The 26,435-nt window shown below is 39.9% G+C and overlaps 1 protein-coding gene across 9 annotated transcripts in view; it reads left to right on the top strand.

The window, feature by feature from the left end:
- Nucleotides 1–26,435, top strand: part of LOC125903257 (regulating synaptic membrane exocytosis protein 1-like) — a 131,587-nt gene that overhangs the window by 20,201 nt on the left and 84,951 nt on the right. For all 9 annotated transcript variants that reach the window (XM_049600061.1, XM_049600065.1, XM_049600066.1 and 6 more), the window contains exons 3-4: nt 21,649–21,859; nt 24,175–24,186. In XM_049600061.1, coding sequence (XP_049456018.1) covers nt 21,649–21,859; nt 24,175–24,186 — 223 coding nt within the window. The remainder of the gene's footprint in view (nt 1–21,648; nt 21,860–24,174; nt 24,187–26,435) is intronic.

The raw sequence follows: 26,435 nt of genomic DNA on the forward strand, positions 1-26,435 counted from the left end.
AGGACGGATTAGGTTGTGTATGTAGATGATGGACTGTGACATGAAACTCAAAGAAAGATAATTGTGTGGAAATGCTTAAACATCTGTGCGCGGTCTGATAACCATCTCCCGACGAATATTTAATTCTCTGCGCAGTAATGCTGCACCTTCATCCACGGGATCGTTATCAAAAGGACATGCCATGTTAGTGAAAAAAGTCGCCAATTACTGTGCCTAATGGACTTCTAATATACTGACTCTGATTTCTTTAATGATTTTTTTAAATGACAGATGGCAGAACTAGGCTACGCCAAAACTGCTGACTGAATGAATGAGGAAATCAAATGGAGTGTGTGGCTCTGAAAGAGGGTGGAGACAGAGAGAAACTCGAGGTTCATTGACAAAAACCTGGTCCCGACCAGGTTAGGTTCATAGAGTCTGTTACTACGGTAACTGACCGAGAGCTTAAGTTACCACTCTCTGAAACAGGCTAGAGTTACCCCTCTTTCTCTGGTTTGAGTTACCTCCCTTTTTGAAACGGAAAACTCAGAGTTAACCTCATTTCAGGGTTAACAGACTCTGAGTTTTCACTAAACCTGCTTTGTGAAACGGACCCCTGGAAACTCCCTATAGGGTGGGTCCAACAAACACCGGACTGTCACCTAGGAGCCCAGTGTTCACTTCCTGTATGAATGTACAGCCAAACCGTGATTTTTTTTTTTTCTAAACCTCACCACATGCATTTGTTGCACAAGGAAATAAATGTAAAAATAAAAGCCGTTTTACCAGCGTTGCAAGTTTATTTTGAAATAGACTGTATGCATCTAACAAGAAGAAACTGTACATTCCCTGTGAAAATGAAGGTGCATTTTGAAAAGACACAATGTATATAACAGGCGTAAACTGACACGGCATCCCAGAACATCAACGACAGACGCACCTAGGATACATAGCACATCATAAGTAAATGTCAAAAGTCCACTTAACAAGCAGCAATATGTGAGTGAGAAAATGTTCGAAGGATTTAGGGAGATATATTGGCAGAAATGGAATACGATATAATAAGTATGTTTTCTTTAATGTATTATCGCGTGAAAATATGAATTGCATTGTTTCCATTATCTTAGAATGAGTTGTATATGTCTACATAGGGAGCAGGTCATCATCCACAGTCTCTGCCATGTTCTGTGTTGTTACAGTAGCCCAGAAAGGACAAACAAAACACTGGCTCAGTACTGGTTGGCCAATGCAGTCAGTAGCCCCTCCACTACGAGCAGCATTAGAAAAACACTGTTTCTTTTTATTCAGTGTTTCACCTGATCCATTTGTCTTGGTGAGGAAGTGACCTCTGTGGATAATTCAGCTCCTGCTAAAAACCTTCTGAACACTAAACACTGACAGAATTCTAACTGGGAGAAGTTTCAGCTGGTTGCAATCTGCAGTCCTCACAGCTGGATGCCACTAAATCCCCTAAATCTTCAACAGTGCCGCTTTAAGACCTTAAATGACAGAATTACATTTCTGTTGCTGACTGTTTTAACAAAAGGGTGTCTATTGTACAGTGAACTCCATTAATCTGTGTCTGGATATATTGCTTAAATAACATCATCAGACCATACACCCTCTTTGCAAAGTGCATTTTGTGCATTGCATTTTTCAGCATTTGCAGTTGCTGTCCAGTTCTTTTCTTTAAAATAACTGAACTCTTATGCAATTTGGTTACAGGTCCAGTGAGTAGGATTTAGGAGGATACACTGGCAGAAATGGAATATAATGTTAGTAACTGTACGGGCTGGACCTAACAATTATGTTTTTTCATCAGTAAATCTAACTATGCAAATGCAAGAAAAAAATCCAAGTGTGAATTCATGTATTCTCATTGTCAATAGTCAATGGTTGGCGGGCTGACCGGCACCCTATCACAGACCAGATTGTAAGTAAGGGCTGTAAGTTGAATATCACTACTCTAGACCTTTAAACAGCCACACCTTGCCCTCTGTAACTATGATATGAAAATGCTTTTTTGGTTTCCCTGTTGCAGAAGCCTCCTCTCATTTGTTCTGTGTTTTACAGTCTTGTAAGTTACTGCTGGACAGACAGAGACAGGGCAGTGATGATGATTATAGTTCTGAGAATCACAGTAAATTATATTTAGAGAAACACTTTTCCTGAGCGCCATTTCAAAGGAATGTTGGAGGCATGAGAGAGAGTTAGAAAGAGAGAACAAGTGAGAATGCAGAGAAAGTGCGAGGATAAGGAGTGAAGTGTATCCAGAGAAAGAGGAGGAAGGCGGAGGTGAGAAGAGTAGCGGAGGACATGAGGAGGAAGGAGAAAAGTACAGGAGAGAGTTGCTTTGGCGAGCTACAGTTAGAAGCATCACATAGACTCAAACTGCATTAAATCACAACTGTCAGTCTTGGCATGAATCATCACTTTTCTTCTCTGTTGGGATTCCCAGAAACCCTAATCTGTTCTTCTTGAGTATACTTTAGAACCAAAACCTTCACACCCAATGTGTTGAAAAACAGACTATGATGCTGGAGACAAATTAGAGCAATCGCTGATCTCAGACAAGATTAATACTTGTCTCTCTTCTCCAATAAGTTGTAAATACTATCAGAAGGTGGATGGGAGTGAGAGAGAGTGTGATACAAGAAAAGGATGGGAGGATAGATGGAGGGATGGAGGGAGTGGGGGAGGTGAGAGTACATCCGAGCAGCTCAGCATGGTGAGTTCTCTGACGGAAGTGAGGGAGGGGAAGGGATGGAGGAGGAACAACAGAGCTTGGCACAGAGAAGAGAAAACTAGAGGGCGAGAGATTCTCCATGTCCCTGCTGCCATATGGTGAGCAGCCAGGCCACAGCACAGCACATACATGCACTAATGGAGAGGTAAGCACAGAAAAAGGCTGATCAGATCATATTTGTCATGAAAAGATTTCGCTTGTATAACTTCTTAAGTTTAATGAAATATGAAGAACAATTAGCCGACATCAAGCAACTAACAACACCAAGGACAATATACGACCTGTGCTAAATTCTGCTGCCATAGCAAAGTTAAAGGATGGTTCGGATTTTTTCCAACCCATGCCATGTTAGAGAGTTATAAGTGGCTGTACTTATTCCTCCTGTCCTCACTGCCAATGAGATGATCCTTTCTTATTGTGACAACACTGTAAAAAATAGGACAAAATCTATTGTACTAATATTATGCAAAGTCAACCTAAATGCCACCACAAGGACTGAAGCTGGATAACTGGCTACAGCCCCAGATCCCTGGATCCTTAGAACACCTAAAGACTTCAGGTTTACAGTGTGCCGGTTAGTCTGTGATCATTTAAATTGGCTATAATCTGTATATTTATGTTACCAATAGATCACATGACTACCTGATGTGAAAGGCTTTGCTGGTACCAACAAGCCCACCAAGGTTTTAAACCCACGATGCTTTGAAGCACCTTTCTCCTCATTGTTTTGGTGTTGGTGGCCAATTTACTGTTTGGTTTACTTGCGTGGTTATATCTATTAATTATTCATCACTTTTCCACCACAGCAGGCAGCTGTGTTGAGTGAAAAGACTCCAAAATCCCATTGTACGCCACCAGCTCAGCACCAAACAGCACACAGGCACAGCTGGGGCTCTGACATATTTTCCGCATCCTTAACCCACGGACAACCACGGACTTGTACCAGTCACTCAGACACGCACAGGGTTCCATTCATACGATTATAAAAGGTCCGTGTCGATCTGGTGTTCCATGCATGCGCATTTCCCAATCCAGACTCCATTCCAGTTGGTGGTGGTAATTAGGGCTGCAGTTATTATTTTCGTTGTCAGTTAATGTGTTCATTATTTTCTCAATGAATCCATTAGTTTTTTGGTCTAAAAATGTTGAAAATGGTAAAAAAAAAAAATGTGGATAGTTGTGTCCAATACCCTGGGATGATGTCCTCAAAAGTCTTGTTTTGTTCATAATCCAAAAGTGGATATTGGACTTACATTCATGATGTGGCCAGAAACACGACTTCACATTAACACTGTCATTGCTCTGTGTCTGCTTGATGTGCACATACGCAAATGTATACGACATGTCAGTTTTGTGTTTATGACCTGTTACCAGCAACCCAGAGTGGCCAAAAAATCCAGTAAAATTCCAGTACAGTATGTATCCTATATGTATGAGTGAAATCTAGTTTTTAAGCCTTTATATTTTACAAAATATATCATACTTCAACGTATTCTCATAGAATGGTTTGATGATCCTATGAAAAATGCATGCACAACAGTTCATATGATATCCTACAAATTTGCGCCTCATGAATGACGTTACATCTGTAACAAACAGTTACGTAATTAATGTAAAGTTATGGATGTTAGTTTTAAGCAATGAAAGTTACTGTGGTTAGGTTTAGAAAAAAGCAACACGGTGAGGACGTACCTTAAAATGACTCAACGTTCAGTCAAATTTGATACAGGTCCAAACATGCGACTCCAGGGTAAAATCCTGGGCTAAAGTCTGTTTTTTTTTGTGACCTATCCACCACCCCAACCACCTTCCGTACAAGCGCTTGGAACTGCTTTCTTGTTTACTGCTGTCAGCTTATTGGTCATGTGAGCGCAGGCTTTCAAAATACATGGGATATGTATGAATTTGGGTGCATTGCTTTTCATAGAACAGCCTACATATTTACGTGGTCCTCGTCAACATTATGCTCAATCAATATACCAAACAAACTAATTACAGTAATGCACAGAGTGGGAGAAATGGGGCGATCAGTGGGGTTCCTTAGCTCATTTTTGGCCTGAAGTCCACTTGTGGGTAAATACGGCCTTGAACAGGATGTGTCGACACAAAGAGGGAATGTTGGAGTGAAGGGCCGTAATGACGGAAGATATCTGTGACTTGATCGACTATACCACTTGATTTGGAACTGGGACAATGCAGTGTCTTTCAATGTACTTATGGCATGTGAATATTGACTAGAGATAGACTTTTGTCTCAAAGACTTCAACCTATATTTGAGAAGCTGAACACAAAGATGTAATTTTGAAATAAATCTCAGAGTATACATTAACAGATACATAGCCTGCATACTGTATGTATACCTAATCTGCAGACATTTATTTTCTGAGTCATTTTTATTCTTTTATTACAAAAGACACACATCTCTATTAAATACAGATCATTAGGTGATGACAATGGATATCAAAAAGTCATTATCCAGTAAGACCGAAGGCGTCCTCATTGATCTGATGCATGTTGCGCACATTTTTATGAAAATGAGGCTGCTGACGGTATCATGATGTTAATAACTCAAAATAAATACAAGCTGTATTTCAAGTTCAGAATTAAACCATTTTTCTCACCTATGGTGCCTGTTTGAAATGATTCTCATGTCAGTGTGACGCAACCTAGCACAGTGTATATGGCCAGTTTCATAATTCCCAGATTTCCATCAGCCTGTAAAGGTGATAAACTCCTTTCTGCAAATAATAAGGTGTTAAAGTGAGTGTAGGTGGATCTCCTTTGCATGCAAACAAATTCCTTTTCCGTATGCGGACACACACACACACACACGCACACACACGCAAACCGGAAACCCATTTCTAATTCTGGCATGCATTTTACCTTCCATTCAATTTCACAAATAGCATGAGAGGGAGGAAACTTTTTAATACTCGTCTATTATAAGACACAGAATGAGTTCCAATCAATCTTGTAGATGACTCCTCTACAGTAAGAGTGTGTGTGTGTGTATGTGTGTGTGTGTGTGTGTGTGTGTGTGTGTGTAGGGACTAGATTAAAGACAGGAGTGAACGTTGTGGGGAGGTAGAGAGGATGCTGAGAGGGAGACAGGTTTGAGAAAGTTGGAGAGAATGAAACTTTTGAAGGTCTTAAACATCTCACAACAGACCTGAGTAACAAGGGACCAAAGTTACTTTAAAAATAAGTGTAGGAGAGCAAATGAGAACGAGACGGAGTGCTTAATTTCTAAATGGCTGCGAGGTGATTTTCTCTGACACTGACTCATTGTTATTTGATTCATGTCTGCCTGCTTTTTGAATATCGATCCAGGAACTGGAGGAGTGACTCATACTCAGCCATAGAGGCCTGAGTCACTACAGGAAAGGAGTCGAAGCTGGCTCGCAATCCCAACCTGATGCCACCCTGCTTTATGAAAGCCCAGGACTGGGGAAGACCCAGCCAACGTTTGGCCTAGCAGCAGTAATGACGTTCAAGGACTGACGGACTCAGCTATTTTATCTGCCTTATTTTTGGACACATCTACTGTATGTCAGGCAGGGGGTCTTTAACTTTTTGGAGTTGTTTAACTAAAGCTTTAAGCTTTGATTAAAGGATTCAGGCTCCAGGAGAGAGCGGTCCAAAATTGCAGGAAGCTTTGCCTGCAGAAATAACTGGGGGGTCATTAGAGTAAAGGATATGTGGGGATCCAATAATGATTTTGGTTCATATTTTAAAAATATCTTCATTAAAACTGAATACTTGCTAAGTACTGGTCAGTTGAAAGTGAGCAGAGAGGAGCATCCCCGCTAATTCAGATGCTAATTAATTAACTGTAGGATAAGACTGGTGATTAAAAAAAGCAGTTTTCTAGAAACTTTTTTTTTTATGTTCGCAAACACTACACACAACCCATATGTACTGTTTCCCAAATGGGATACTTCCGCTAGTACACCCACATGCAGCACACTGCATACTCAAATCAAACTTGCTGTTGTGCACTTAACAAAAATGATGGTCACAAGATTTGACAGATTTTCTTCCTCTGCTTGGCATTATCACCAACATTTTATTGCCACTTACCAGAATATATGCTTGCTATATCGGGATATTTGCTCACTTGTCCTTGTCTTCTTCTGTATTAAGTTATTTATTGTATTAAAAATGAAGTGCTCATATGGCACGTTTCTATATCTATGAATGTCTGTGGCTGATACAGGCTGGCCCTGTCACCAGGTAATATACCCAGGTAATGAAAGCTGCTGCATTTTGCAAATATTTATGGCTTGTCAAGTATTGGACAACAAAATCCTCTTAGTGAAGATAAAAATTGAACATGCATAAACACCTAAACATATGCCCATAGACCTTATAGCTTACACCACAACACATATAACCTCTATGCCTGATTATAAAATGTGCTGCTGTTAGATAGCTAGCAAACTGATGTTAGCATTTGTGTTATCTGACAACAGTACAGTGGTCATGAAAATACACGTGTATCTTTGTAAAATGCTTTAGAGTTCACCAACATAGTCGGCCAACATTTCACAAGTTGAAATGTGTTTGTTGTCCCCCTGTAGCTATACATAGGCAACATGGTGACCAATGAGGGTCAGAGGTCTCTGATGATCCACACTCAACTTTTTGACTGTTATGAGTGCACCATCCGGGGACTCATAGTTCACTGCGTTTTGGCATATTTCTCAGTGGGCATGCACCCTTGCACTCAAATGTAGGAATGGATATTGGATTTTTTTGCAGATATCCGATATGCCAATAGATAGGCCTAACAACTTATTTGGCCAATAACCGATACAGATATTAATATATCCTAATTCACCTAATTTTAGTGATCATCAAGTCTCTTCTGTAGTGGAATTAACATCATATTATGAATACATATTCTACTACTACTACTTATGATGGCCCACCAGCAGATGGAGACATGAAAAACAATGCTTTTCAATGTAATATTCATTCATTGTGCAAAATAAGAAAAAGCATGTTGGCTGATTCTGATAATTCATTTTAAAGCCAGTATTGGCTGATACCGATGACGTGCCGATATCATCGTGCATCTCTACTCAAAAGAGCGTGTATAAGTACAGAAGTATCCGATGTGAGACACAGCATTGGTGTGATAGTGGCCAGCAAGGCTCCACTTTCACTACAACGCCATTAGTTTATGGTCATGTGATTAATTAAACGTTTATTAGCACAATATAAACATTTTTTCCCCCATCATCTCTCTCATCCCATGCTTTCAGTGGATATAGCAGCCTGTTCTCATTCACAGGTCATCAAATACCAACACTGTCATGCCCCTTGGTGTGTGATATTGACGCCAAAGGCACCCTTTAGCGTCTTTAGTGACTTTCAGCTAACTTCAGTGTAAATCCATCAGAGAGCAACTGACATAGTATTAAAATCGAGAGAGTCTCCGTATGGTGGGAGGAAGGAAAGATAGATGGGTCAAACAAAACCTGACTTTCACCTGGAAGACTGCAGTTGGTGTCTCGTGTGAAACCAAAGGTCACCATTTTTTATTGCAGTGTTATTGAATTACATGCAGTCATCACACACTTACATCACTGACCAACACATTCTCAATCCAACCTTGTCACATATCAACAATTGGTCATGGACTTTTGACAATGACATACAACGTACAAGATCCTGGTTGCGCCGTGTCAAGTTCTGCCTGTTACATGAATTGTCTCTTTTTAAAATACATGTTTGTTATCACACAAAATGTACAGTTTGCATACAGTCTCTTTCATTATAAAAGTATTACGTTGGTACAACACTTAGGGCTGGGCAGTATGACAAAATTTTCATGTCATGTTTTTTTTTTTTAAAAAAATCATATCGGTTTCACGGTATTTTACAGTATTTTGCTCGGGTTCGGCCCACTTGACATGCTGCTGTGTTGTGCTATGGCCTATTCAAGTGCTGGAATTTGTTATTTACGTGACAACGCCTGAACGCAACACAGGCTCTGCTCCATTAGTGCCATGCTCGGTGTCCATAGCGCCAAATAATATAAGGGTAGTTTCTAAAGAGCTAAGATGTAAAAAAAAAAATTTAAAAAAAAGAAAAAAAAAGAAAAGAAAAAAAAGTCAGCAGCGGCGGTCATATTTCAGCAGCGGCGCGCAGCTGCTTGTTGCATATAGGTGAAACACTGCTCTTTTTGGTATGAGTTCTTCTGGGTCATCGAGTTCTTCTTCAGCAACGTGTACAGTTGCTTTGTGCACGTTCCGGATGTTGTTTGGGTTATTCACTGGTATTGCGGTATATGGAAAATTCATATCATAACAAAAATAAATACCGGTTTTCGGTGCGAACCCGTATACCACCCAGCCCTAACAACACTGCAAATCGACTTTTTTCCCCTTTAACAACAAACACACATGGTTAGGTTTAGGCAACAAAAGTATGCGGTTGGGTTTAGGAAAAAAGAACAGGGTTTGGCTCTACAGTCTTACAAAGTCGGTGGTTGTTGGACCCATCCGCCACCCCTCGCACCCGTCCTATCTGGACTTCAGTCTGCCTTCAGCTGACCAAGTGCCGTATTTTGACCACTTCAGAGTGAGACAGGGTTGTACTGACACTACCTATTTTGTTATGTAACAAACATGCTTATTTTTACCCAAAACATGATCTTTTTTCAAAAACTAACCAAGTAGTTTTCTTCCTTAAACATTACCACGACTGTTTCACAACATTCATCTCTTGTAACTGTGTGTTTCATCTGTCCATCACAGAGATACACATGGGCGTAACACAGTATCAGTATTTCATGACAGGTTGATACTACACTGGTGCATATTCCGAAAAATCAATTTGTAGTTCAGTAAAATATTATAGACTAACTGACACTGCAAACAAGAGGCAGATAGGAGTGTATGCCAACTGACCTGAATGGCACTTAGGGGACCACAGCTCATTTTTGCCCTGGGGCCCACTGGTTGATTAATCTGGCCCTGGCTTTTATTTATAGTGGTGTATGGGTGTATGTGTGATTATCTCAAAATTAAGTACAGCGTGTGTGTGTGTTCATGGTAATAAAGGTACATGTGTCCCTGTGCAATGCTGTGGCTCATTTATGTGTTTTTAATGGTTTTAACGGCACTGAGGAACAAGATATATCAGGATCTGACGACACAAACATACATAGATTGTTGGTTATATGCTTATCCTACAAGTCTCCCTGTGTGTGTGTGTGTGTGTGTGTGTGTGTGTGTTTTCAGAATGTGTTTGTACTGTATGTCAACAGGGGGGTTGGGAGAGGCTCACAGATTGATTAAAGGGATAGCTTTAGCTCCTACAACACACACACACAAACACACACACATACACATTGTGTTCAGGAGACCAGGTAAAGGTCAGTGACCTATATAAATACTCTTTCAAAGGCTCCATCAAGCTGTAATCATCAGTGAAACAGAGAGAAGAATTTAAACACTTGTGCTGCTATCGCTGCTCCTTTATAATGACATTGTCATTTAGGGTTAAATTTGTGTTATTCAAAGTGTAAACTGTACCTTTGGCTGCACAGCAAATACAAGATTCAAAGTTAAAGATGTTGGTGGTAAAATGCCAGCAGGGGGATATCCCTGCAAGAAAGATTGTATGTCCTCCGTTTGTCCTTGGCAGGTAGAGATCCATGTGCTGTCCAGCTTTGAGTTACAGTGCTTTATAGCTTCTGTCACAGTGCTTAACAGTAAGTCCAGAAGCTTCTCCCTCTACTCGTCTAACCTCCATCCTTTCTTACCCTTTTCATCCATCGTCTTTGCTCATCCTGCCCTCAAACCTTGTTAGTATTGCCTGTGTGGCTAAAGTCTGTGTCATAGAGCTCCATTGTTGTCCATTGTTGCACTGGGTTACATGTCAGTTTATTACCATGAACACAAACACTGAAGTTTATTGTGACTTAATGCGTCTGCTGTAAAATACTCACTGGAGCACTAAATGTGTATTAATCCGCAGCACAAAATAGTCCTCATGTGATTTCCTCCTGTTTCAACAATGTCTGCTAAAAACTACAGTGTCCAGCTGTTTCAGGGAATTATTGAGGTTTTAAAAAAAATAAGACGCAGTGGTATGGTGCCAGAGGAATGAATGATGAATCCATAACAAAGTCTTTGCACTCTGATCATAAAAGTGAGCATATGGCATAGGTCAAATAAGTTACCGGTATAGAGTGTTAAGACATATTGTGTTAATGTTTCTACATTTAAACATGTTTTGGATCAATATGTTTTATGTTTTTATTTTGTAAAATCTGAAAAAGCATTTTTTTTCAATGACACAATTTCAATATTGTTATCAGTTATTATGATTTATTGACTTACATAACCTTTTCACTTAGGTTGTACAGATTTCACGGATGTAAAGCATTTGAAGATTCCCCCAAGCAATGACGTCACAGTGAGCAAAAATACCAATGTAGGCCCTGGTGGACCATTTCTATTGCAGAATTCAAAGGGTTATGTCTTTTCAAAACCTGAGCAAGGAGTTTTGTTTCCTAAACCTAACTGACTGTTTGACAACATTAACCTTATGTTACAATTAGGGCTGTCAAGCGATTTAAGCATTAATCTAATTAATGCCATGCCATGTGACTAATTAATCTGAATTAATCACATACATACATTTTTGTTGTGAAAGAATTTTTAAAAATTCAGTTTAAATGAATTTTGGCAGATGTGTCGTAGTAAATCTGCTGGATTTTGGACGCAATTGTCCCCCTGTCCTCCACCACTGCAACTGGTCTGCAGTCCATTTTGCAAGGGAGTTAGTCGGTCACAGGAAGACTTACTCAGTTTGTGTCTGAACGTGTGGTTGAGTGTGGCTTGTGCCAGCTTGGACCTGCGGGTTCACTGCTAAATGGTTTGCATTAAGGTGATACCTCAGGCTTGCAGTACTCTGATGTTATGAAAATTCCTTACTGCAGAAATTGCAGAGAACAGTGCTTCTAATAACAGTTCCATCTGGGCGGTTTTTAAATGTAAATGTTCCGTTTACAAGGCCAAGCAGCATCGTCTTGTCTGCATCCATCATGTGACAAAGCCACTGTGGCCTCCAGTAATGCTGACAAAAAACCAACCAAACAAAATAAAAATAAAAATTAAAGTTATCTCAATCCATTAATAGATTTGTTTCCTTTCATTACGAGACACATTATTTAAAGACAGTAAAATACATGGCTTGTTCTGGAATGTAACTTTACTAATTTGCATATTTACAATAACAGTACTAAACTTTCTTGAAACTCTCTTTCGTTCTGAAAATTTGGTAATATACTGAACATTCTAATTAATAAAAACAATGACCACTTTATTCAATACAGTCCTAATTATTGGTTGATTTCCTTGGAAAATATATTTCTGCTTTCATTTTAAAAAACAATTCTTTTTACATCTCAGTACCAGGCGAAATGAGGGATCCTTTTTTTTGCAGTGTGTATCTCGTGTATGTAATCCAATTTAATTTCCATTCTCATTGACAAAGCTTAGGTTTCTGTCTGTATGTGGAGTCAGAGTGCAGAGCTTGTTAGTGCTGCACAGCTCAGTTATGAGACACTTTATGTTAATGTTGTTTCCTTCTGTGAATCATGGGCCATTTGTTTATAATATATGCACCCACACAGATACACACACACATACACACACAGGCAGGGTTTATTTTTATGCTCAAGAGTAAAGGCATTGGATGTTTGATGGAAAAGTGAAGTGTGTTTTGAGTTTGTGTGTGTTTGCATAGAAAAGTGAAGCTTTTATGCTCACTTTGCTTTAACCTTGTGTCTTACTACATTTGAATATGGATATTTCCCTGCGTTGTCTTAATGAGCTCGCTCTCTGTTTCTCCGTCACACTGTACCTTTCTCTCTGATCTCTCCTCATCTTTCTGCCTCTCCGTCCCCTCCCTTCGCTCTCTCCTCCTCCCTGTCTGCTTCTCATAATGATCTGCCAACCCCCTCCATACATTTCCCGACACTGTTATTTGATGTGATAAAGATTTTTTTTTTCTCACCTGCAAGAGAGAATTTGATGGCTTGTTGTGGCTGACTGATTTGCGGAGACGTACTTGATGTATTTCCTGCTCCTGTTCTCATTGTTTGCTTCTACAGTATGTCCTACTTTGCCACATTGATTGCAAAACACACACACACACACACACACACACACACACACACACGCACACACACACAGAAGGTTCACCACATTTGTGTTAGATTGTCCGTTGGTTTCTGTTCACAAAGGCGAACACAAACACCAAATGATACTCACGTACTCAGTTTAGTATGTTGTGATAATAGGCTAACAGTTAGCATTTCACACAAACTTGTTGAGAGACAGTAGCTTGTATGCTTTATCATGTGAGTGATAATTTATACTGTATGCTTGTATCACTATACTTTTCAGGATAGGCTATACTGATTGAAAACTGGAATGTTGGGCTACATACTGTTTACTAGGGCTGTAGTCTCCTGGGGACTGTATCACGAAGCAGGATTAATGTCTTAGCGAGGTAACTTCAGGGTTAACCCTGGGTTTTCGGTCTCACGAAGCCGGTTCCGTTCTTATCGGGGTAGATCACCATGGTAACTTACTCTGAACGGCTATCCTGCTCCGGAGCAGGGTAAGTTCAGGGCTGAATCTGATCCTATAAAAAGCACCACCCACTGGCCAATCAGCTGTTCGGAAAAAAATGACTCCACTGACAGAAATGCAGCCCAGTCATGACGGGAAGTTTAATTCATTTGATTGATTTTTATTTGAAAGTTTATTTTGAACATTAAAAAAGAAAAGAAAGCAACAACAACAGACAATGAAAAGATTGTTCAAAAAGGAGTGGAAAGAAGTCGAAATTTCATCCCACCCGTTCATAAGAAAGAAACTGATCATTTGCGGACACTTAATAGCACCATTAATTAGTGCCAACATTTTGTTTTGTTGGAGGAAATGATCCCTGTTAAAGATAATGGGCCTAACTGACAGCTTTGCTGCTGGAAATGTGGAAAGTAGCCTATCATGTCTACACTTCATGGTGTTTGAGGGATTTTCCTTTTTGTTTTTTAAAGAGGGAGACTAGGTATATTTCTGCACAGCTGTTCATTTCTAACACAGTTCAATATCAGGATGATTTTATTCAGACTATCAATTTGGTGTTGATATGATTTAATTGTGGCGTCAGCTTTAAGCTTTATTGTAGCATATATAACGTTATGACAAAGAAGACCAATTTATCAGATGCAATGATGTTAGACGATAATTGTAATACACGCAATTCATCTGCGCAGCATTGACTTCATGGGATTCAAGGGTGTGATCAGTGTCAGATGTACAGGTACAGGTACTGTAGCTACTTGAACCAATGATGAGTAATTTAACCTACACATCATTTTATTTGCTACCTTGTTTTGTCTTGATTTTTCCCTCTCTCCTCTATTTCTTCTTTCCTCACCTGTTTTTTTTTCTTCTCTATTATGTGATTTCATTGATGTTTTGACAGGGGAATTTCTTTGATAAGCTTTTAGTGGCTTCTGACCTCTCTGGCACTTTTCTTTTTTTAATCTTATTAATTATATACTGTCTGTTTTTAACATTATGTGCAAATAAACTAATCTAAACTAAAACTAAAAATTATTCATCCCGTTATGCTTTGCCACGCATGTTTCCTCCTCCTGCAGCTGCCACGGTGTTGGCCTTTTCTCTAATGTTGCTTTTCTCTTCCTCATATTTTAGTAGAATTAATCTCTAGCAGGCTAAGTTACCTGTGAAAATGGGGGTGTTTTCAAAACACCCCTGTTGCTGACAGAAAGTTGAACTCGCCGACCCTCATGCTCAGCGTCGCGGTGACGCAGACCTTCGGTCAGTTTGACAGGACACCATTTCCCTCAGTGGAAACGGAGCTTATTTTTACTTGTATTTCACAGTTAAGAAACAATAAATTGTTGACAGTACCGCCTCCACTAAAATAGCATTTTAAGTCTTGTGTGTGATTTAACCTTAAGGGATTTGTACTTTAGGATTTATCCTGGCTTCATATGAGCAGAGGAAATCTCAGCTTGTCGCTAGGCTAATTTATACAGTGTAAAATGCCATAGGCTGGCACTAGTAACGTTAGCATGTTGTATTGGTGCGGGAAGTGTGTCCAGATAAAGACAAGTGTTTGTCTGTCAGTTCTGCGATTTATAGTGAAGCCAATTTGTGTACTTGTGTTTGAAATTGTCTCTATTATGCCATATTTAATGTGTGTTTTGAATCAACTATATAAATAAAGTTTGATTTGAACTAAGCTTTACAGCACTTAACACAGTCCTTCACCGCCAACTAGTGTTCTGGAGGTGTAACTGCAGAGTGACACAGACACACCACCACAGAAGAAAAAAAAAAAAAAAACGTGCAGATTTTCTTTTTTCTCCCACGATTAATCGATTAGTCAAAGATTATGTGCTACTTTAGTCGACCCAGATTTTCTTTGGTTGACTACAGCCCTACTGTTTACCATGGGCTATGTTGGATGAAAAAATGATATGTTAAGAGATAGTAGGCTACATGCTAACTGTTTAGCATAGGCTATATTGTTAAAAACATTATGTTGATAGATAGTGGGCTACATGCTAACTGTTTAGCACAGGGTATACTGATTGAAAACTGGGATGTCAGGCTACATGTGTGTTTAGTATTGACTATAAATGAAAATGTTAGGATGAGGGATATTAGGCTCCATGCAAACTGTTTAGCAAGGCTTTATTGGATAAACACCAGGTGCGGGTCTCCTTTTGTGTGTGGAAAACAGGAGAGCAAATATAGTTATAATTAGAATATATATAATTAGAAGAATATTTTGTTGGATAAAAATGTGAATTTTGAAAAAGATAACACTGATTTTTTTATTTCTAATTTTGACTTGGGCTTATCAGAGCTCTAGAGTTATTGGAAATGTTTGGATCAAACGAGTCAGAAACAATCCTACACAGCCACCACTGGAATCTATAGCCTTTATTTCTAAAAATAATAGGCCTATTTAGTGTTTCCCATATATTGATATAATTGTGGTGCCACACCACATTATCACTATTGATATTGATTTCTTTTTTCTTTTTACTGTTTAAAATGGGCAAATTCTTATTTCATTGTAGAGCTGCGTGCAGCACATTTATTCACTCAGCCCCTCCTTGCCCAACTCTCGCTTTGTGTTTATCAGACCACAAATGAGAAAAGAATTAGTGAGGTAGTGCACCCCTCGTTCCCTCCATCTCACTCCCACGACTACTTTGCGAGAAGGAGAGCAGTTGGCCGCTCTGGAGACGGACCTTCACGTAGTAACTGTAGCAGCTCCCCGTGGGGTCACAGCGGGCAGGTAGCCAGCAGCAGCTCCGGGTCTAACCAATGTAATGGCAGCAACATAAAGTTTGCTGATCCAGCAGGGAGTTGGGGCAGTCTGGAATTAGATACCCAGCTGGCGCTTGGGTCTGCACGATTTGAATGTGAGTTGCTACAGCCACTGACTGAAGGTCTGTGTCCGTTCCCCCTTCTCCCTCAATGAACAGCTACTGATAATACTAATAATATTAATGTAGCCTAATCCTTGTTTGCAACTGTGCAGAAATAGGCCACTGATGTATGGCTTTGAAGCTCTGAACTATTCGGTACAGCCCTACTGTAGGTTAAGCTTGATGCTATCACTTAGTTTGTCTTTCACTCTGTTTGCTGTTTCCCATTACAGTAGCAGAGTCTGTGTTTGAAGACTGAATACCATAATTTCTATAGTGTAGCCTATGTATTTCAACTGCTGGCCTTTCAATATTAGAAGTGTATATTAAAAACATGCCTTTTCTGTAATATTGCCTGTTTTATAGAAAGCATGTTTTTATCATATTTTATGTAAGAGCTCTCCTTGTTTTCAGATTTGAATGAATAGAGTGCTATTTGCTGTTAATGCAAACTTGCAACATCTTCCAGTATGTTCATTATTGAGGTTATAGTTTGCAATGATTTTGGACTGCACTATATTGAAAGGTCAGACGTTTTGCCCACATCATTTACAAACACAAGGGAGGAAGAACAGACACATTTCAATATGAGGGGCACAATGGTGCACTGATGGCTCACAGCAAGAGCCTCCTGGCCTGTTTGAGCCCTTCTGTGTGGCGTTTGCATGTTCTCTGTGCCTCTCACCTCAGTAATAAACATACAGTTGACTTATCAACTCTGTCTGACATTGTCAACAAACACTAACCATTATAAGCATCATGAATGTTTTATTGTATTGTATTAGGCCTACACTGAATAAGTAGCCAGCAGATGTATGTTTCACATGAAAGCCCTCCAGGCTTGTAATGTGAAATATGTATTCATTTTCATTGATGGTAGCTTAACAGTGAAACTACAAAACCCCTCATTGTCTCTTATTGTCTCTCTTTATTTGTTTGTGTACACCAGGGTTACAGTAATATTTGGCTTTATTAGAGTTTCTGGGGTCACTGATTTTGGGTTTGCTTTAGTTTGGGAATTACAAAGACACTGACTGACTGACTTTGAGGACTTTACAACTCTAGAAGCTTTTTACAGTTGCTTGTGAGGTTTGAAGTAAACTGACAATGCTAAAGATACATGCTAGGAGCTTTTTTTTTATCTGGTGTATTTCTGCACATATTTGATTGGCCAGCACAATACATGGCCGGATAATGTTGTGTTACAGTGTAGTGACAGTAAAATCTTAATTCATCTTTCCATCCTTTTCCCACTCTCACTTCCTCTTATCGTTTATTTTCACATTTGGTTTATTGTTCAACTATAATCCTTTTCTATGACTCTCTACAGTATGTTCTGTCATTACATTTTCAAAATACAGTATATAAAAGCACCGGCTCACACATAGTTATGTTCTTTTTTCATTAGGAGTTTTGTTGTAGTAAATATCTTTGTTTTTCTACTTTCACTTTCACAAAAAAAAATGTAACTACGCTATGAAGTGATAGAAATAGAAATATAGAATAGGCAACAGAAAGAGGTAATGCACATCAGAGTAGGAAAGTGGAAGTATTTCGGAAAGGATCTTAAAAACTCGATGAACCCAATAAGACAATGACAGCAAGGACAGAGGGAATGAGATGTAGTGGGGATGAAGCAATGCACAGAGTCCCTCTATGCATTTAATATCAAGTGTGGTTCCATCCAGCCAACGTGGATTTATTAAACCTAATACCAATAGAAGCTATTTTGGACTGAAGCCACCTTTCATCAACAAAATGCCTCTGAAATAAGGAATAAGACACCAGTAATCATAATAAGAAAAAAAAATGTATATATGATGTGTGACATATATGATATGATGATGATCAAAATCATCAGATTCAATTCAGTTTAACAACCAATGTAGTATTGATCAATGAACATATAATCAATCACACTGGCTCTGTTTATCAGCCCATATTGTACAAGTCTAACTGTACTGGGATGTGAATGGCGCCAGGGGCTAGGAGAGACACAGTGAGAGCCCTGGAACAGGAAGTAAATCCTGTGGTGCTGCAGCAGCAGGTGACCTCACCATGACCTTTGGCTATTGCTCTCAGGAAGTGCGTGTGTGCACTTAACATCACCAGTGGTGGGTTTGCATGAGTGTGTGTTAAGTGTGCAAATGTGTGGCTGTTGTTTTTGTGTAGAGATTACAAGAGGAGAGATGAGGTGAGGTGTGTGTGTGTGTGTGTGTGTGTGTGTGTGTGTGTGTGTGTGCGCGTGCGTGTGGGCAGGGGGTAACATTTCCAGGGGCAGGTAGGGTTTCACCCACTGGGTCCACTGAGTCTCTGAAGGCTTTTCTTCAGGGTGTATTTAGAGAAACAGTTTGTCCTGTTACACACAACGGAGCGATGTTGATTCGTCTGTCAAACGACTGGATGTCGGACTTCCTTTTCTCAGGCCTCTGCTGCTGGGGCTTGTAGTTTTTGCCAGCTGGGCTGATGGGGGAGGAAGCTGCACCGCTGACTCCCAGTCTGTAAGTACTGTGCTGGAGCCGCAGCAGACGATATGAAATTCTTTCGATGTCATATCAGGTTAACTGCTCTTCACTGTTTTGAGCGGATTGAAAGGCTGAGTAGTGATTGGATGTGAGGATGTCAGAGCTCATATTAAACTTTAAGTCCAGCATGGCTCAGCTAACTCATTGTATCATCGTGGAAAAAGATTTTTATTCACATAAATGTTCAGTGTTTTCTTCTGTGTTTAGTATTTGGGATATGGAGGCCAATAATAATTTTTGTTTTAAGTCAGTTGTGTGCCTTTTTTAATATATGATTTCATAGTCATGCATTGTCATGGATTGCCAAATGCATATCGGGAGTTATATAGTGTGTCTAAACTGATACTCATATGAATAATTCCATGACTTTTGTCATCTTCATATTTTTATTTTAGATGTTTTTAATTTGGGGAAGGGGCAAACATGTTAGAGACTCTCCTCTCCTCTCCTCTCCTCTCCTCTCCTCCTGTCTTTCCGCCTACTTCTACTTCACCCCTCTGCTCTTATAACATTTCTTCTCCCTTTACCCTGTCCTCTCTACTTTCTATTTCTCTCCCCCTCCTCCTTCCTCACCTCCTCTTTCCTGTCCTCCCCTCTTCTCGTTTCTTCTCCTCTCCTTCCCTATTTGTTCATTTTCACTTTTCCTTTCTTTTCTATGTATCCTCCCCTCTACTATTTCCCTCTCTACTCATCTCTTCTTCTCATCTCCTTTTTTCTCCTTCTTTTTTCTTCTCGTCTTTCCTACCTTGTACATTTTCCCTTTCACCTCTCCACTTCCTCTTTTCCAATTTTTACCTATTGTTGTCTTTTCTTTTATTTATTTACATAAAGTATGCCATCTTTGTATGGGATCATAATTGATCTGCCCGCTCAGATGGAGTGGTGATAACTAGACAGACTACATAAAATTAAAAAATGCACAGCATCTCCTCTCCTCCTGTGATTTTCAGCCGATCACTTCTTCTCCTCTTTGGTCTGTTTCCCCTCTGTTTGCTCTCTCCTCAATCTCCACAGTGTGAAATCCAATTAATCAACATACTGTAACGCCTTAGATAAAACCAATACTCTTCCCCTCCCTCTCTCATATCGATTTGAAGAGTTCTCGTGTCTGCAAAGCAGCCTGAAACAATAGCAGACACAAAAAAGTTGATTGCACCAAAACACACAAACACTACAGAGAACAGTGATATCGACTGGACTTAATGCAATGATTGTCTCCTTCACTCTCTGGTTTCAGTTCACTTCTCCTCCCCTTTATTTATTTATTTATTTATTTATTATGTATCCAATAAAAACTCTTCCTATTATTTTATAGTTTTTATGTCCTCTGATCACCCTTTAACTTGTGTGATATGTAGTCAATCACAGTTTATGGAATTACCATTGAATGGTGATTGAAACTAATTGGATCAAAAGAGCAGTATGGTGTATGATTTTTCATCCCTATTACTTACAGGAGATCATCCACAATGTTTATTTCTTCATATATTTCTATTTTTAGCCACACTAGCTATTAGATGGAGTGCTGTGAAATTTTGTACATACATCCATGGTCTCCAGAGGATGCCCATAACTTTAGTGATACCCTGACTTTTCATCTAGCGGTTTTTCATTGGGACTGAAAGCCTTGGCCACAGAGGATGAACCATAATGACTTTCTTGATCAATGACTTTTCATCTAGCATCACCAGTAGCTCAAGTTTTGGTGATTTGTACGGATCCACGATATTAGATTTTGTTGCAGATATCTGATATGCTGATATATAACAACTAATTTGGACGATAACCGATATCAATATTTTTTTACTCACCTAATTTTAGTGATCATCAGGTCACATCATATCATATTATTCATACATACTCTTATCATGATGGCCCACCAGCAGATGGCAACGTGAAATACAATGCTTTTCTATATTTGTTATATTCATTCATTGTGCAAAATAAGAAAAAGCATGTTGGCTGATTGATTTTAAAGCCAATATCGGCCAATACCGAGCCAATATTATCTTGCTTCCTGAGTTGTTTCTTACACTGCTTTGATCTAGACTAGAATATTGCCACATGTCATAACTGTTAGCATGAGGTCTTACAAAAATGCACATACAACAGTTTGTATGATATCTAGCAAATTAGCGTCCATCAAATTAGCAAATTAGTGCCCCCACTGGTTAGGTTAGGTTAAGGAATAGAATCATGGTTGGGCGTTGTCATGTGACGTACTTAATGTAAAGTTGCGTAGGTTAGGTTTAGAAAAGAGAAATGGTTGGATGTTAGCAGGTTACATATTTAACATAAAGTTCATAACTTAACGTACCATAACGACGTGACGACATACCTTAAAATAACTCAATGTTCTATTGGTTTTACACGGGACATAACACTGGTCTTCTGGGGGAAAGTTGTGTATTTGTTTGAACCATCTGTCACCCAACCTGCCTCCTTAGACGGACTCTCACTTTCCACTTCCGTCTTCACTGCTGTCAGCACATTTGTCACGTGATTGCAGCCTTCATGATTATGCTGGTTGAAAACAAATTTTGATGCATTACTGTTTGTAGGTATACATACGAACAGTGAATGCCAGCAGCCTGGATATCTCAGTATTTGCACAATGGATTTAAGGACAGTTATGAACAGACATTCATGGTTCCCAGACAATGTATCCTAATGACTTTGATGACCTCCTGACTTCTTCTGTAGCATCACCAACAGGGCTGACATTTTTGACTCAGAGTGAAATATCTCAACAAATGTGGATGAATTGCCCTGAGGTTTATGTTCCATGTATATATGAATTGATTATCAAATGACACCTGCATGTATTTGTCTTTACATATTAATTCAGAACAACTTTGCCAAAGCATTCATGTTTCCTCTCTTATTTCTTCCAGAGGTATCCAGCAGCAGTTGTCCAGCTACAGGGAGACGGTGATCCGGCAGGCCACGGTGGCAGCGGGCTCGGCCGTTCACCGGGACGACGCGCCAACCTGCGGCATCTGCCACAAGACCAAGTTCGCAGACGGCTGCGGGAACCTGTGCTCGTACTGCCAGACCAAGTTCTGTGCCCGCTGCGGAGGGCGAGTGTCCCTTCGGTCCAACACGGTAATGGATGATGAGCCACAGTGTGTCAGTGTAATTGGGCAACATTTTCTCATGGCCGTTTACTCATATGTATCCTGTAGGAACCACAAATTATAATATCATTTTCATATTGTGATTAGTGATGGCTATATTAATAAATCTACAGATTTCTATTACTCCAAAATCTTCTAGCGGTACTCTACTGAGTTGAGATGTGATGACTGTGAAAGCCATAGCACATGATTCACATTATTTTCATACTCATCAAACCATTCAGTGAGCCATCATGCCCTGTGGATGTGGACGTTGTCATCATGGAAGAGACCACTTCCATCACGGAGCAAGTTGATCACTCAGACTAACTTTGTATTGATTTGCAGTGACTCTTTCCACTAGCGCGAAATATATATGAACGCCCACAACTGAGCAAAGGCAGTGAAAGGTTATCAGTCAAGTCAAAAATAAAACTAAATTCATTAATGAAGAATACTGTTGAAAGTATACTATGAGGAACTATTGGTTTATCCACCTGGGGATTTAGCCTCGCTGTATTTGCATTTTTTCTGCACTGTGTCCATGGTTTTCGTAGCTTCCTCTTGAATGCATGCTGCATACAGTTTGGCACATAGTTGTTACATTTTTATAAAGGCCTGACTTTACCTGTGCACTGTGCCCAGGAATTGCCCAAACACAAATAAGAAGAAAATAAGAAAACCCAGACAGAGGGCAGAGTCGCTGCAGATAAATACACACTGCCAAACACCTCTAGTGATGGATATATCTCTGTTGTTAATTTACACACAATACAACAGTTATGCACAGCAGTCTGAATCAGCTGTTAAATGAATTGTTCTTAATGGGGAGATTACACAGTGAGTCTTGTTTCCAGTGGCCTTGAACCTCAAAAAAAAAAAAAAAAAAAACCCGAGGTTTGCAGGGCAGCACAAGTCCATATCCGTCATGGAATCCGAATCTTCACTTAATACTTTTATTGCACATGCAGCTGTGGCCAATCAGGTTATACCAGGGCCTCAGCTGTTAGAACTCAGGTGGAGGTGATGAGCCATGGCACATATGTGTGTCTTTATGTGTGTATAAGGGTGTACAGTACGCTGTGGATTTGTGTTGATGTGTACTGTATATGGGGTGTGTGTATCTGTGTGCGCTTCCACCCATGTGTGTGAATGCAGTGTATGTGTGCATGTGTGTGTGTGACCCAGGCAAGAGCTGGTAAAGGTTAATTGGGCATTAGACTGAGCTGTGGATGGAGGGGGTGGTCTCCCACTCTGTCTTGGTCTCCCAGGGGTCCGGAGGTGCCCTATACATGCACAGCAGGGTGTAGGGGTGTGTGTGTGTGTGTGTGTGTGTGTGTGTTGGCATCCAGAGGTGAGTCTTTCTCTGAAATAAGTAACATCCTCTCTCCCACCCTTTCTCTTGCATCATCAGTGTGGCATTTAATGACCTCACACATACAAACACACATGCAGACACACACACAAACCCACACACACAGACAAACACACACACACACTCAAAAGTACATCCTAATTAGTTACTGGCTGATATAGAGCGAGAGTTCATCTGTGGGGTCCTGGGTCGTGGGTTGGGGTGGGAGGCAGCTGCATTCAGTGGGAGAAGGTGTTTGAAAGGTGGATTTTGCACACACACACACACACACACACACACACACACACACACAGACGCTATCTTGAACAAATCGTTGACATACTAAGTACTACTGTTAGATTACATTTATTTCTTGATATGATACTTTTGTTGCAATAGCTAATGATGAGAAAAATCATGAAAGAAAAATAATACCGTATAATATGACACCAGAAAATTGACAGCATCAGTTATTTGTCTTAGTACTTAAAAGTGTTGCATATCATGACATACACTCACATTTACTTTCATTTTGTAAGTTAGACTTATTGGTACAAATCTTGTGTGGGAGCAGTATCAATATCCTCTTCTAAATTTTTAAAAGAATGCAAATAAACACATTTCCCAAAACACAAACAAGTATTCTTTAAATAACCTCATGGTGTTCAGCCGATTTAAGGGGGGACGAGGCAGGGCGCCATCCCCAATCTGCCATCTTTCTCCATCCCCTGGGTTCAGACCCAGATGCCGTCCCATCCACACCCAAACCAACAAAGTCTGATATTTAGGAGTCCGTGTGGTAACTGCTACTGGAGACTCAAATATCTGTGTATCACAGTGTTTGTTACTGGTAGGGTGGTAGGATCATTGTCATGCTTTCAGATATCATCTTTGCTCACATTCTCTCTGTCTTTCTTTTCATTATACATGGATGGCTGACTGGGCTGCAGGAGGACAAAGTGGTGAGTGCTGTGCTTTTTTTTTTTTCTTTTCTGGACCACAGAACTCTGCCTGCAACCTTTAAGACAATCCATCTTAATGGGTTCAGACAGTATGTATGTATGTGTGTGAGTACCTTCAGTCTTTCTGTCTGTTCATGTGTCTTTTATTATCCCAAGTACAAGTTGTATCAGTAGCAGCAGCAGTAGTGGCAACAGTGAGTAGCAGTAGGAGCCTGAAATGTCACACGGCATGTAATCTCATCTAATAAGATACTTTAATCGCTACTATATACAGTGATCTCCTGGACTAAACTGCATCGTCTTGCATCTAAATTTAAAACAATCCATTTATTCATTGTTTTGCCACAACCTGGACCTCATAGCTAGATCACAAACCAATACACAAAGGAAAATTTTAGATTTTGCAAGTAAAAAATTGATGGTGTGGGCAGAAGTGGCTACAAGCCTGTGCAAACATGGGGAGAAAGTGCAAACTCCATGAAGAAAGGCCCAGATTAGGAACCCACTCATAATACTGTCAACATTTAAAGGGACAGTTTTTATCAGAAACCAAATATTTCATTTTTTTCTTTTCCCTGTACTACTACTTATCTCTTTAGATAGTTTTGGTGTGAGTTGCAGAGTGTTGGAGATATCCGCTGTAGAGATGTCTGCCTTCTCTCAAACACAATGAAATTAGATGGCACTGAGCTTGTGGTGCTCAATGCGCCAAAAATATACATTTGAAAAACTGAACAGCAGTGTCTCTTTCCAGAAATCATGACCCGATTACGCAAGATAATCCACGGACTTTGTTGTAAGCAGTTTCATGTAGGAATTATTTTCATTCTACTGACCTACACCCACCAATGGTACCCCTGTGCAGAAGAAAGCTAGCTAACCTAGCACCACTGAGCTAGCTAATGTTACAGCTCAGTCAAGGCAGACGTCATTAATGTTTACATCTGACGCTGTCATGCTCTATGAGTAGATGAGTAAACAAAATCTAAATTCAAAGACACATTTATATCTGGTGTATCCACTTTATTTTTCACGGAAACACAGAGGCAAAACAGAACAGCAGCCAGCTTCCGTTTTTTTGTGCGACACTTCCGGTCCAGCACTCTTACCACTGTGTAAATGGGAATCGCCTTGTTGTTTACCTTGCTGAGCTCTATATATGTATATATCACATTTTTCACGTCACTATATCACCGTTTAGACTAATCTGATGTTTGTAAAGTCTATAAACACAATGACTGAACAAACATTAGTATTTTCTCTGTGTGTAATTAATAACATGGTAATCGTAGATTAGCTGGGCTAACAGTTAGCTGTTAGCTGTCACTAAACTCACAGGGTGGCCCGTGGAAAAAATATTTTCTCCAGCGAATGTCTTAGTTACAACATGATTGAGCTAACTGGAGTAGTTTCATGTCGTATCCGACAACAGGAGGCTTTTAACGGATGACGATCCTGTTGTTAGCTTTGCTGCTAGTGTTAACGTTAGCTGTCCCTGTCAGCTGCAGCCACTGATGCTTTCTAGACATCGTGATTTCCCAAAACTGAATAAATACCACACATAGCAACACAAAACTGCCTTGCTAGCTCAATCATGTTGTAACGACTGGATGGTTGACGCATACATGCTGATTCGGGTGCTATCAGAGCCGATCCGTGCATCACTATGGCTTAATGATCAACTCAGTCAATAAAAACATCCCGTCCTGTGTTAGGAGTGTATGTCGCTGACAGAAAGAAAGAAAGAAAAGGGAAAAAAAGATAGAAAAGCAGCGTACACCTCACATATTTATTTCTCACAGTTGCGCACACGTTTGGCTGGCATGCAGAAGCACCGTCTGTGCGTCGAGGGTGCGAGCCGCAGCTTCAGCTGCTCAGGTAGAGAGGCTTAGCTCGGTGTGTTTTTTCGCTGATTCGGTTCTGCAGGTTCTCTGCTGGTACACTGGAGACGGGGATCAAGCAGTTTGTCTCACTCGGGATAGATTGTGCTTTTTTGGTTCATAGTTTATGATTGACGTGCGATTTATTCGCATTTAGAGGGAATACATTTCCTTTATAACGGAAACGTGGGCACAGTTTTCTATATAAAATACACAGACTAACTAACTAACTGACTAACTGATTGACTAACATAAACAACTGAAAATTGAAAAAAAAAAATTAGCTTGTACCGTTCGCTCCGGTAAGGGAAAGCATGAGGGAAAGCGGCTGACCGGAAGTCACGCACAAAAAAAACGGAAGTTGATCAC

This window comes from Epinephelus fuscoguttatus, linkage group LG16, assembly GCF_011397635.1.
Source record: "Epinephelus fuscoguttatus linkage group LG16, E.fuscoguttatus.final_Chr_v1".
Classification (NCBI taxonomy): domain Eukaryota; kingdom Metazoa; phylum Chordata; class Actinopteri; order Perciformes; family Serranidae; genus Epinephelus; species Epinephelus fuscoguttatus.